Source organism: Cervus canadensis, chromosome 8 (assembly GCF_019320065.1).
Source record: "Cervus canadensis isolate Bull #8, Minnesota chromosome 8, ASM1932006v1, whole genome shotgun sequence".
NCBI classification, from domain to species: Eukaryota; Metazoa; Chordata; class Mammalia; order Artiodactyla; family Cervidae; genus Cervus; species Cervus canadensis.
This window is the reverse complement of record NC_057393.1, coordinates 45,448,262-45,462,068: the sequence shown is the minus strand read 5'-3', so window position 1 is coordinate 45,462,068 and position 13,807 is coordinate 45,448,262. Positions and strand designations below refer to the sequence as shown.

General features: G+C 33.2%; 2 protein-coding genes across 2 annotated transcripts in view; both read left to right on the top strand.

Moving 5' to 3' along the window:
* Positions 1 to 5,491, top strand: part of LOC122446790 — a 457,573-nt gene extending 452,082 nt beyond the window's left edge. The window contains exon 5 of the mRNA XM_043477284.1: positions 5,430 to 5,491. Coding sequence (XP_043333219.1) covers positions 5,430 to 5,463 — 34 coding nt within the window. The 3' untranslated portion in view covers positions 5,464 to 5,491. The remainder of the gene's footprint in view (positions 1 to 5,429) is intronic.
* Positions 5,476 to 13,807, top strand: part of PCDH15 (protocadherin related 15) — a 1,286,954-nt gene continuing 1,278,622 nt past the window's right edge. Inside the window, exon 1 of the mRNA XM_043476181.1 lies at positions 5,476 to 5,505. The gene's annotated coding sequence lies outside the window, so the exon portion shown is untranslated. The remainder of the gene's footprint in view (positions 5,506 to 13,807) is intronic.

Below are 13,807 nucleotides of genomic sequence, written 5' to 3'. Positions count from 1 at the left end.
ATCCAACCATCTCATCCTCTGTTGCCCCCTTCTCCTTTGCCCTCAGTCTTTCCCAGCATCAAGGTCTTTTCCAATGAGTTGGCTGTTTGCTTTAGAAAGAAAATATGCTTGACTATGTGTATGACATCTAAAAAAGTAAAAAGTCACATTCATGTAGTCAATCATATTTTCTTTTTAACATAGAAGCAAAGCTGATTCCAGTTTTGTCATTTTACCCCCGTAATATACTAAGGTTTCACTAAGGCTTTGCCAATTTAAATGCAGAGATTCATTGGACCACTGGAGGTAAAGAAAAACCTTAAAAAAAAGTATCTAGGAATTCTACAGTACTTTTTATTGCCAATTACAAAGCATAATCTGTTATCTAAAGGAATTCTTACATTTCCTCAGAATTTGTTAAATGTAATTATATAGCTGTTTGTGGGAGAAAGTATGGAATAGAATCTGAGTGATCTCTGCAATATTCCTCAGCTGACTTTCACTTAAGTTTGCATAAGATAAATCATTTTTGTAGATCTTTGTGTTTAAAAGGCTTTTAGAACTTGTGAAGCAGTTTCTGTCTTGCAGAAACCAATACTTTTTTTCTAATAAAAGCTCTCTCATGCAAAGACAATCTAAAAGAAAAATGTCTTTTAATAGTACATATGTTTAAATTCTGCCTTTGTTTTAATATACATAAACTCCATCTCTCCTTTTTTGCATCTTTGAATTTTTCTTACGTTCTATCAATACCATAAATATTCTATAAAATGTAATTAAAAAAATGATGTGTTCTATGTGAGCTTTCTCAGTAGGAAAAAGTAATCATGAGATGTGCACTCTTGAACTATGCCAAATATAATTTCATGGAGTTATTGTAGCATGCTGAGTATTAGAAGGCCTTTTAGATTTCAAACTGGTATTGTAATGATTTATAATATCCAAATACTCTGAAGTGGCCATTCATTGAGCATCTTGTTATGCAAAATAGCCACTAACCTTTCTGTAAAGTCATATATTAAACACTTTGATCACAAACAAAGCCCTGTTCACTTAACAGCTTTTTCTAAATTTTGTGCCTATCTTTGACTAAGTTAAAACTGTTAAAAAAAATCAAAGACCATTCCTTCATTTAAACATGTTTGTTGCTTTATCTTGAAAAAAAAACAAAAATCATAATATTTTGATTAGATGGTTACCTAGGTTTAAAAATGACCTTAATAAATATAGTGACTAAGAATTTCTTTTCATAAAAAATGTATTTTCTTTTGGTCTATTCAACTTCTCTATTATATACTAGTGTTTTTGCTTGAAATATAAATTTATTCTTCTGATTAACAATAGCTATTACATATTTCTTTGTTTGTTGTTTTTTAGTCTCTAAGTTGTGTCTGACTCTTTGTGAAGTCAGAATGGACTGTAGCCCTTTAGGCTCCACTCTCCTAGAAAACAGGACTGGAGTGGGTTGCCGTTCCCTTCCCCAGGGGATCTTCTCTGGCCCAGGGATTGAAACCCAGTCTCCTACATTGAAGGCAGATTCTGTATCACTGAGCCACCAGGGAAGCCTGGTGGTTTATATTTCTTATATCACTGAAACGACATTTTCTAAGGGCTTTTAAGAAAAATAAATGCAGTACTTTAGTTTTCTGTTTGTTTGTTTGAGAATCTCTAGGTTTCTAAGCAGGTAAATGGTCATGAAATCTATTTATTTCATGACAACCAGGAAGAATTAATGTTATTTTCTCTAAAAGGTTTGAAGTGAAATATTCAAAATAGTTCTCCAATTTAAATGGTTTTATCACTTGAATTCAAGGAGGTATATTCTATTACTGAGTCTTACTTTAACTTCTTTCTGGTTAAATCCACTGCAGATGTGACAATTTTGTGACACAGATCACCACTACTCAGCCATCCCACATCCTGAACACAGCATCCTTTCCCAGATCAGTAATCAAATCCTCATTCACATGAATGTTCACTATCAAATGACTGCTATTAATTCTTGAGTTGAAGCCAGTGTCTACTTCTGATTTAAAACTACATGGTCTTGAATCACAGATCTGTAAGACATGTTAGAAATGGTCAGGTACAATATACTGACTTTATAAATCAATAAATGAGAGCATAGTTTGATAGAGAACTTTGTCAAATGCCAAACAGTAAAGTGGGCTGACAACCCTCCTTCCACTGTATGATTCTGCTTTACTATATCATGGCTTAAAATATGAAGGGATTTTATGAAACTGGATGGAGTAGTTGTAATGATTATTAAAAAATGAAGCAATAGCAATGCATAATTTTGTATTTTTATCAATTTTGACTTTAGTGTTTATATTGGATCGAGAATTCAAAGTATCACTCTACTGTGAATGGAGTTTTCAGAGATTGAAATTCTATGCTTGAAACATAACAGTCTTTTACCTTAATAAATATCATACAGCTTTCTTATTCAGGTATTGTCAAGGTAGAGTGGTTGCTTAATTAGATCACACCATAAATGTGTCAATGGTTGTGCATTTATTTAATGGCACTGTTTAGGAGCTGAAATGCAGTTAAACTGTCTCATTGGTTGAATACTGAATTACTACATCACAGATATTACAGAGGCCAATCACGAATAAGATTTTAAAAAGCAAACAATTTTCTCAGTTAGTAATTCTAGTATTAGTTTGAGTTCATTAGGGAACGTGTTTCCAAAGAGCTGTGTGAAGTTGTGTGTGGTAAATAATAGAGTCTCTGCTTATGTTATTATTCTCGCTAATATTGAGGCACTTCAGAATAAGCAGAAAGGCTTGGGTTTACTCTTGATACTACATAGACCTCTAAGCCTTTTATCCTTATCCATCAGAGGGCAGACAGAATGAAAACCACAATCACAGAAGGATAATAAAACTGATCACATGGACCACAGCCTTGTCTAACCCAATGAAACTATGAGCCATGCTGTGTAGGGTCACCAAGATGGACAGGTCATGGCGGAGAGGTCTGAAAAATGTGGTCTACTGAAGAAGGGAATGGCAAACCACTTCAGTATTCTTGCCTTGAGAACCCCATGAACAGTATGAAAAGGCAAAAAGATAGCACACTGAAAGATGAACTCCCCAGGTTGGTAGCTCTCCAATATGCTACTGGAAACTCATTGGAAAAAACCCTGATGCTGGGGAAAAGATTGAAGGCAGGAAGAGAAGGGGATGACAAAGGCTGAGATGTTTGGATGGCATCACCGACTCAACGGACATGAGTTTGAGTAAGCCCAGGGAGTTGGTGATGGATAGGCAAGCCTGGAGTGCTTCAGTCCATGGAGTTGCAAAGAGTCGGACATGACTGAGCAACTGAACTGAACTGAACTGAACTGAATTGAACTGAACACAGACCTCTAGAGGAGGTATTATCAAAGTATCAATATAGAAACTTAGGTTTTAAATTTTTTTTATAGTTATGATAAAGGAAATATCTCAGGAGCTGGTACTAACCTTAGATGTCACCTTTATTCTACCTCTTAATTTTAGTAAATGTATAAATTATTTATTGAAATCCTGCACTCTGGATAGAAGCTCTGATTTATAACTTCTCAAAACTAGGACTGATGATATAAGTTTAAATTGAAATTTTAAGTAATTATTTGATCTTTGAAAGTATAGTGATAACATATAGGCACAATCAAACAAAATTGAATTTTTTATATATAATTTATATTTGCTAGAATTGTTCAAATTTTCCCTTTCATTTAACTGTTGTCTCCAGGTCTGGAGGCATTCAATACCTTAAATATTAATTTTTAAACCTTCTTCACTTTCTTTTATACTTTCTAATGTATAATCATTACTCAGAAATCCCTGGGTAACCCCACTATATTGCCAAATAGACCCAAAGTACAGTGAAATGTGATTTATTTAAATTGGGATTAATTGAAGGTTTAGCACTATTCAGAAGAGAATAGTGACTTCCTAGGGAAAACTTGAGTCATTTTTCATCTATGGCACTGTACTCAGAGCCTATTTACATGAAGGAAGTCACTATACTACTTGTCCTTTTAGTATAGTCATTGTTGATTAAAAAAGATAAAGTGGCATATCCTTTTTAGAGCTTTCATTAAAGTCTGTTAAGAAATTATCTATGTCAGGAGTTTCCAGAATACATTCCATGAGGCCATAGAGCTATACAAAAATGGCACAGATGCTACCAAGGGACCAAAGTGGGCTTGGCAGGTGCAGGTATCAATTTTGAAGATCCTATCCAGCCCCATCTATAATCTGCCTACAAAGATTCAACTGATATGTTTTATATGTTGATGCTAAGCTTATATTTCACTGTGAAAAAATAGATTAACATACTGTTTAATTTTTTTAAAAAATTGAAACTGTCCTAATTTATTTTTTCCTTAAAGTTATATATTCCTTAGTCCCTAAAGAGGTATAAAATTCACTTTTATGCATTCTTAATTTTTATTTTATATACAAATCTTAATATGTTCATGTAAACACAATATTTTTAAAATTTCAATTTTATGCTCTCAATTTTTATAAAAAATTATCTCTTTTTGCATGTTATTTACCTTCTGCTGTTTAATGTAGATCATTTTAGAAGTACGATTTTAAGATGTAATTTTTATGTATTTATCTCTACTTATTCAGTAGTTCACAAGCAGAGTTTAGTTTTGAGAAACAAAGCATTATTTTTGTGTTTTATAAATGAGGAGCATTTGTCAACCTCATATCTACTTCAGAATTTCAAGGGAACATGTTTAAGTGTTTCAAACAAACTATAGCTGTTTCCATTTATGTGTGCTGTATTTCCTGCTATATATATACTCAATGCAGTGCTAACAGAACTGTGAGAATAATTAAAGCAAAGCCTTCGATTTTGAGGAAGATTAAAATTTAGTAGCAGTAATGACAGTAGCTAAAATGTCTTAGGACTTTTCATTACATTATCATAAAATCATCCATTTCATCTTTCATAAAGCATAAGTACAAAATTTGTGAACCTAAAGGAAATAAGAGTATTATATAACATTCTGTAAACTAAAATTGCTATAGACTCAAAAGTCATCTTCAAACTATATAGTTGTTCTTAATTGTCTTTCATCCATTTACCATACTATAAAAACCATATTTTTAGTGTCACTGAAGGAGAATTTATACTGTGCTTCCTTGTTAGGACTCTGGTCACATGGCATAATATTTGCAGATGGGAGTGAAATTTTGTTTTCCAAGTAGAGAACATTTATGGAACATTTGTGTTGGTATGCATTCTGAGAGTTAAGTTTTCAATCAGAAGTATGACGCTTCCAAAACTTAAGTTATGACTGCATAATTTACTTTTCAGAATTTGCATTAATTCATTGTAAGCCTAAGTATAATCTATAAGAAAATGAATTGCTCCTATGTTCTGTACCTGAATAAAGTCTTTGCTTTGATGTGGCATTGATCAATAACTCTATCCTATAGGAAAATGGAAGCATTATTCACTAGACACAGTTGAAGTTGCCAGGATCACTGGATGAGGGAAAGACAAGACACAACAGTGAGTAATGTTTATGTTTTTTCATGAAATTGTATCCTTTACATAATATTTTCATTCTCTTTTGGAGAAGAACAATACATAGCAGCTATATTTTAAGTTTATTATCTATATACAGAGTTTAACTTTTAGGCACTATCTGATTCATCAAAGCCAGAAAAAGAGAAACAAGTTAATTATAGAGTTTATAAAACTCTTTCCCCAGAGAAATTGAAAGACCAGTATTTTTCTTTTAATTCGTTTAAAACAAGCAGGTGTTCAGCCAGTTTAGATTTTTTATTCTTCATTGATTGTCTCATTCTCTTGGAGGACATTCTGGCAGTATGGTAGTAGACACATTGAATCCATCATAATGTGTCAAAGGGCCATCAGGTCGATGGCTCTTTTTGAACTTTGCTGTTTCAGAAAACTATAGCGGAGTATTATAGGCAGAAACTTGACATTTTCAGGATGAAAATCAATTTTCTTTTATGTATTTTTGAAGTGAAGCTTGTGCTTTGGTTGTAGAAGAAATGGCTTTTGGAAGTTTAGAATAACAAAATAGGAATTAAGATAAAATCTGGCTAATAATAGCTTCAGTGAAAGCAAGGAGAAGTATATTTTGTGGTCTAATAATATTTTAAATCTGTGGAAATAGAACCAGAGATAGAAACTTATGGAAATAGGTAAAGTAATAGACAATTTCTTTCAAATTGAGACAGCAATGGATAAAACTTATGTTTAAAGGCCTCAATTAAAATGTGATGATTTAGAAAAACAAATGTTTTTAAAGAAGAAATACATAAATCTGCAATTCATGAAAAATATTCTCTATATATACATGCCTGCTTATTATTGAAATCCTCTCACTCCTAGCAGAATGTGAGTTACTGAAATATAGAGAACCTGTGTCTCTTGTTCACTATTGTATTTATAGCATCTATCTTATTGCTGGGGCATAGTAGGCACTACATGAATGTTTGCTACCTAAATATTTTAAAAGATTAACAATAGCAATACATTTGTAATGTTATAATTTTATTATAAAATTATACAAGTGACATCAAAAGCCATTTAGTGGGAGAATTTATAGAATTTTGAAAGAGAGTTGAAATAATTTTCCCTTGTCAGTAATTATGAATTCATTTTTTAGAAAATCTTAAGTTTTAAAAGTGCTGCTTTAGGTACTTTTGTGTATACATATCAGTAAGTATATTTAAATGTACATGAGGCCTTATAATTCCAACAATAGTGTTATTCCTCATATAGGTATATTTAAATTTCTGTGGACTCATATATTTCAGATGATACATTTTCACGTTTTAAAAAGATCAATTTTCATTTTGTTAAGGACTTCATAAAATCTTGAAAATAATCATTGAAAAGACTAGTTTCCTGTCCTAAAGTTTCTTGCTATTTGCAGTCCAGGATGAATTCCAATGAATTTTCTCTCTGACTATTCCAAGCAAATGTGTATATAGCTTATTATTTCAATTATTAACATATATTAACATACAAAGTCATGTGTTTACATATGTGCGTAAGTAGAGATAGGCAGGTATTCGTGGAGCAGGTTCAGCTTCTAGCGCAAACAGTATCGTATGCAATCACTCTCAGTTCTCTACCTTTCAGTAATAAATTCCATGAAGCATGAGAATAAGTATTTTTCATGTGCCCTTCTCTACCTAACTTGTATGGTAGAAGTGTGTTCAAATATTAAATAATAAGGATGAGGCCATTATAGTTCTGTAGTTCTGTTTATATGTAAAAATATTATCCTTAATAATATAGAACATATTTTAATTTTCCCTTTTTGAGATTTTAGGGAAATTCTTTGTGTGTGTGTGTGTGTGTGTGTGTGCACGCGCGCGCACATGTGCGCACATGCATGCTCCCTGACTTTAGTGTAAAGAATATCTGCTTATTTCCTTGGGTAACTGATAACACTTTTGGCACTGTTCTGCAACAAATTACCAGGAATACTTACAAGTTGAAAAGGACTTTAGTAATTTTGCAAAAACTTCCGCAATATGTGTTTCAACTACTTGTTTTATAAGCTGTTACCTTCCCTATGCTGAGATTTTATTATTTATTTTTTATCTTAAAGCACTGTGCATATATTATTTAACTATTACAAATAATTTTATAATTATTAAATAAATATGCTTAGCAAGTAAGGTATTCAAGGACATATTCCATTTATAGGTATTACTAATAGTGTTTTCAACTGTACTAATAGGACAAGGAAACAAACTTGTAACAAAGAAAATATTTTAGACACCATCAATGAAGGAATTTTATGAGAAATAGGTGAAATCTGTACCACTGCCAAACTGTGGGATAAAGTTCCCTTGTACTTTTAGTACATTTAGTACCTAGTGCCAAAGTACTCAGGCTTTACTTGTCAGAAGACTTCTGCCCACTTAAAAGCTGAAGTTGGAAGAACAAAGGGACATAGTTTCAAACTGGAGTCTGACTCCAACATCAGAATAGGTTCTCCTACACAGTGCTGTCTCTCCTCTGATACTCGGAAGGCATTTGCGGTTATAGTAAATGAGTTGCATGATTTATAAAGCTGAGACTATGGATCTTTATATACTGAATTTACCTTTGTGAGATAATCCTAGATGGTCTCTTTGGAGTATGCGTGTGTCAACTTAATTATAATTACGTTTGTATCACGTATTAGGTTAAATGAATGAAATAACTAAGTAAACTGCACATTTTTAAGCCTTTGGGAAAATAATATATTTTGAGTTAGCACCTTTTTACACAATGTGTTTACTTAAGTTGAAGGAAAAATGTCTAAAGGAATATAAATGAGGCAAACTGTATTTTCTTAAAGGAAGAACTGAACAAAACAGTAATGTAAGAACTAATCAGAAAATATGGAAACTAGTTTCTACATCTAATTGGGTTATTAATTGTGTAAAAAATCACATTAATATGCCTAAACCTGGTATTACATATTACAGCCTCAATTTATATTAGATTAAGTATTTTTTTTTTTTTGGCTCACGTTCCATTTTTTAAAAAATTAATTTATTTTTTAATGGGAGGATAATTGTTTTACAGAATTTTGTTGTTTTCTGTCAAACCTCAACATGAATCAGCCACAGGTATACATATAACCCCTCTCTTTTGAACCTCCCTCCCATCTCCCTTTAAGTAATTGGGCTTCCCTGGCGGCTCAGCCAGCATAGCATCTACCTGCAGTGCAGGAGACCTGGGTTCAACCCCTGGGTCAGGAAGATCCTCTGGAGGAGAAAATTGCAATCCACTCCTGTATTTTTGCCTGGGAAATTCTACAGACAGTGGAGCCTGGCAGGCCCCAGTCCATTAGGTTGCAAAGAGACTCAGGTAAGCAACTAACACACAAGTAATTTTAAATCTGTGATTGTAAAATTTCCCCTCAAGTACATTGCTGTGGTTTTGATGTTAATTATCCACATCACTGAGATAATTACTGCCTTACTTGTTTACAGCACAAGGTACATAGTTACTTTTACCTGAAGCAAGATTAAGTGGTCCTTTTATCATGGGTCAGTTTGCTAAGGGGCTTAATTGTATTAGAGAAAATCACTAGCATAATACGGCAATTCACAGAGAGTTAAATATTATCAGAAGAGGGCAATACTTTAAAGGAGAAACTGCAATTCAGTTTTTTTTTTGTTTGTTTGTTTTTTATGCACTTCACTAAAGCAACAATTGGCCAACCTGTTGATCCTCAGGTAACTAGGCATGAGATACAGTCCATTAAAAATTTCCAGTGATCAAGAATATTGGGGAACATGAAAATTAGTAATGCATAATAGGAATACATGTAACATGTAATATGAATCACAGGCTCTGAGGAGGTCTGTCTTAAGACAATTATTTAATTTTATTTAATTTTATTTCTCTAACTTATTTGACCTAACAATTTGAATAATTGTTGCTTTTGACCAATTTACTAGCAAGATTTAGTAAGCTTTTCAAAGGCCCAGATACCAAATATCTGTGACTTTGTGGGATATGTACGTGTGTGTGTGTGTATTTATATATATACATATTATATATATGTATTAGTCTCTGGGGTAATTACTCAGTCTTTGTACAACAGTGGCCTTAGATCATTCATAAACTGCATGTGTTCCAGTACCTCTTTACCAAATAGCCAGTGGGCTAGATTTGACCTGTGTGCAGTAGTTTGCTAACCCTGTTAACAATATGCATGGGTGCTTTCTGGAAATCTTTATTCTTGAGATCATTTTATATTTATAAAGACCAAACTCTCTAAAAGTTAAGATTCAAGGAGATAACTCATCCTCTTTTCTGACTATAATTTTTGCCAAGTATGTAGCCGTATAGAAGGACACAATGAAGGCAATTAATTTTTACAGCAAAATCAACATATCAACCTTGGTATTCATGGCTATCCCACCAATATCACTCCAATATCAGGATCTGTGCCATGTACTGGGTGGCTAAAGAAAATCACATTATTAATTAAAAATAGCCACATACTCTTCCTGCCCCCCAGAAGCTTTGTGCTCTACTGGGAGTGATGGTGATGATTTTGCAGAAGGCAAGGAAATAGAACTAGTACACTCAACAAAATTAAAGTATGAAATACAAATGCTTCATGAGCAGTGAAACATTTTCCAAGGAGATTAAAAGGAGAAAATGGTTTGGTCACAGATATCAGGCAAGTGTCTATATAAGAGATACTGTTTCAGTTAAGGTTGAAGGATTATACCTAGACTTCAACAGACAGTGTTACAGAAGATAGAGTAATGAGAAAGCAATGTTGCTAGATGGAAGGGTGGAAATAAGGGAAAGGTGATGACAATGGGGAAAGCAAGTTGCTTTTGCAGCAAATATTCAAGTCAGGAATGTGTAAGGCTGAAAAGTAAGTCTGCATCACCAAGATATTTAACCCAACAAAAATGCCCTGCCCCTGAAGGATATTAGCATGGTAGATACACATTTATTCCTTGATTAATGGGTTCCCACCTGCCCTCAGGTAAATATGTATGATGCATATGCATATATTACCTAAGGATGCTGTTGACATTGTCTTTTCTAAGTTGTGACATAAAGCATACTTAACATGATTTAAGTTGTTTTAGGGGTTTCAGGGACCAGGGAAAATAAGAAAAAAAGCATTATCTGGATATTTCACAATTGATGAATGCTGCCTTTGCAGATGTTGTGCCCAAACTTAAAGCAAGAAGAGAAAAGATGCACCAAATGTAGTGACTCTTTACTGGGGAAAGCCAAACTTTCCAGAATCATATATTTCCAGAATCAAACTTTCCACCAATCAGGTTTTTCCATTTATATTTTGTGACACACAAATGGATCAAATGGCCACTGCTTTTTCTAGAGTATGTGGGGAAAATAGCTTTTTGGCTTTTCTCCTTTCATGTAGGAATTGAAGGGGGTACCAGAGGATTTAGAGAACTTATAAAGATTCACACAGAAACAACTATAGGAATTCTTAAGTATTTTATAAGAATTTTCAAAAGATGATTTTAGCCAAATTATAATTTGATAAGTTTATTGAGAAAATGTTTTCTGAAATGAAGTAAATAGATATATCAGAGCCAAGCAATAAAACTGGAATGTGTTAGAGTAGGATGTGACCAAATATTCAAAGCTTTTCTGTTTGAAATTATATTAGCATCTACTTAGACTGAATACTTATTTGTGGTTTATGAGTGGCATATTATAGTGTGAAATTGGTATAAAATTTCTGAGGAGTTATAGTCTGAAATATAATCTAAAGCCCACCATTTACTAGCTATTTAGCTGTACTAAAGTCATTTAGCCACACAGGACATCAGCCTCCCTTTCATCATTTCTAAAATGAGGGTGATAATAATTGCCCTTCACCCTGTGTGGGTTTGTTACAAGACCAAAATGAGGTGATATTTTTTAAATTGTTTCATCGGCAGCAAAACATTCTAATGTGTCTCTCTCTTGCTCACTTTCTCTCTCTCTCTTTTTTTTTTCTTTCCTGTTCATATATTTCACACATAAAACTCTCCCTCTCAAAACCTTGAGATTATAAATGTCATCATAGAGATTATATTCAGTACCTCTCCAATAGCTTCTGTCACTGTTTGTATGTTTTTCTTTATAGACCAAACTGAATCACGCTATTAGGTTTTCCTTCTTTAATGATTATATCTATTTCTCACTTCAAACGCTTTTATCTCTGACCCCTAGCTCCTCTGAAAGCTTTTGAAATATAATGAGTTGTTCTTCTGTTTGTTTGGACATTGAGATTCATATATCAAGAATAGGGAAGATGGTAGCGGAGGCACTTCTGTCTTGGAATATAATTAATGGCTGACGTGACTTTTGCCTCATTAAGAATGAAGAAGGTTTCCTCTTCTTCAAGGTAACTGAGGAGCTGTGAGGCTTTGAACTGTGTAAGGTCGATGTAGTTCCTCTTCTCTTCAATTACTAGCACTCATCACCACTAGTTGTATTAAAATTTTTAAATATTGTTGAGCATATTCTCTGGAAGAAGACAATAAATTCATATACATATTTATATATGATTTTGAATATAAACACTTTTAAAATAATAGAATATGATTAATTTACCAAAAATTTGAATAATATGCAATCTTTATGTGTGATGTTTTTAATGATTATCTATAAACACATTCCTATCTATAATTATGAGTACCTTCACATACGTGTTGAGTGAAATTAACAGAAAATACAACTCAAATTAGCATAAACAAAGTAAGTTTATTGACTTAGGAATCTGACTTATCTAAATTTATAAGTTTAATTACATATGAATCTGAAAGTCTAGAATTCCTCTTTAGGCTTCAGGAAAGGATTGATCTGAGGGCTTAGGTGATTTTACAACCTGTCAGCTTTGATTTCATTGGTGAAGGCTATATTTTAAGGCAGGCTTCCCTCATGATCTCAATCTATGCTATCTACTCTACATGTTCCATATGGTTCTAAATTAATATTCATAACATTTCCCTAAAAGTCCCTAATCCCATCTGTTTAGACCATCTATATCACATGCCTGTCTCTGAGCCAACCAATCACCATGGCCACTGCTTACTGACTTAGCTTAGGTTATAAACTCCACCTCTGGAGACTGAAGCTCTTGAAAACAAGATTAAGTATGCCAGAATGCCAATAATCAAAGTGCAGTCTATTTCCATGATAAAAAAGAGTCAATTTTATGTGTGTATGTAGGTACACTTAGTGTCTGGATTCTAACTTCTGATATAAAAAATAAAGACAGGCATTCTCCCAAGAACACAGGAAATAATTTTGTTGTCATGAACTATTAAAATTCAATTGAACTCCATTAAATACCCACTTGGAGGGGTCAGAATGGTAAATATTATTGATTTCATATAGGTTAATTTATATTTTCTTATGTATTTAAATGATATGAAAATTTTCTTTATACTAACTCTTCAATTTAACTCCTTGTGGTCTGAATTTTTTCTGAACATATATTATAAATAATGTACTTCAAACCCAAGCTAGAAATTAGACTGTATTACAGGGAAATGTATACAGTAATGGCTCATATAATGAGCTTTTACATTATTAAATTCTCTCTCTGTGTTTACAAATTGAGTTTTAGATTTAGTCATTTTCAGAATGTAATTCAGTTTGTAAATGTTTAAATATGCTTCTCTCCATAAGGATTTGGCAATTCCTGACTAAGTCTGTAGTCACAGCAGTTCTTTTGATGACTTGTCAGAACAGAACCTAACTCCCTCTCTTCAATAAATGTGTATCTTGCCTGAGGCAACACTTAGGCTATAATGGCTATCATGTGGCAGAGCCAGAGATGTTTATGTTCTGAAACCTCAAGAACCAATGCCCACGCAGGGTTTACTACATGAAATCAGTCATGTGGAAGACAAAGGAGAAAGGAGAGTTCCTGTTATAGTTAAACCTGTTAAGATGATAAGCAAGTGAAAGGTGGTTTAGCAGAAGGCTGACTCTGGCTATTGGCACAGAGTTGCCTTTGATAATTCATTAAAGAACCTTCTCTGAGAAGAAAACTTAATCTCCCTCATCCCAATGATGACTACAAAAATTAAGTCACTGTGCAGAAAACAATTTACAGAGGTGAACTCTTACTCTAGACAGATGTAGGCCATATCAAGCTGTGCAGCTTGAAGAAGGAAAAAGCAGACTGGATTTCAGACTTCTGCTTGAGTCCTGATGGGCAGGATGCAATCTGGGCAGCTTTAGGATAGCCAACACGTTTGGTTCAATCTCACTCTGCATATCTGGACTAAATTTGTTTTTATTGATAGTCATTTCAGATATATGAAATATGTAT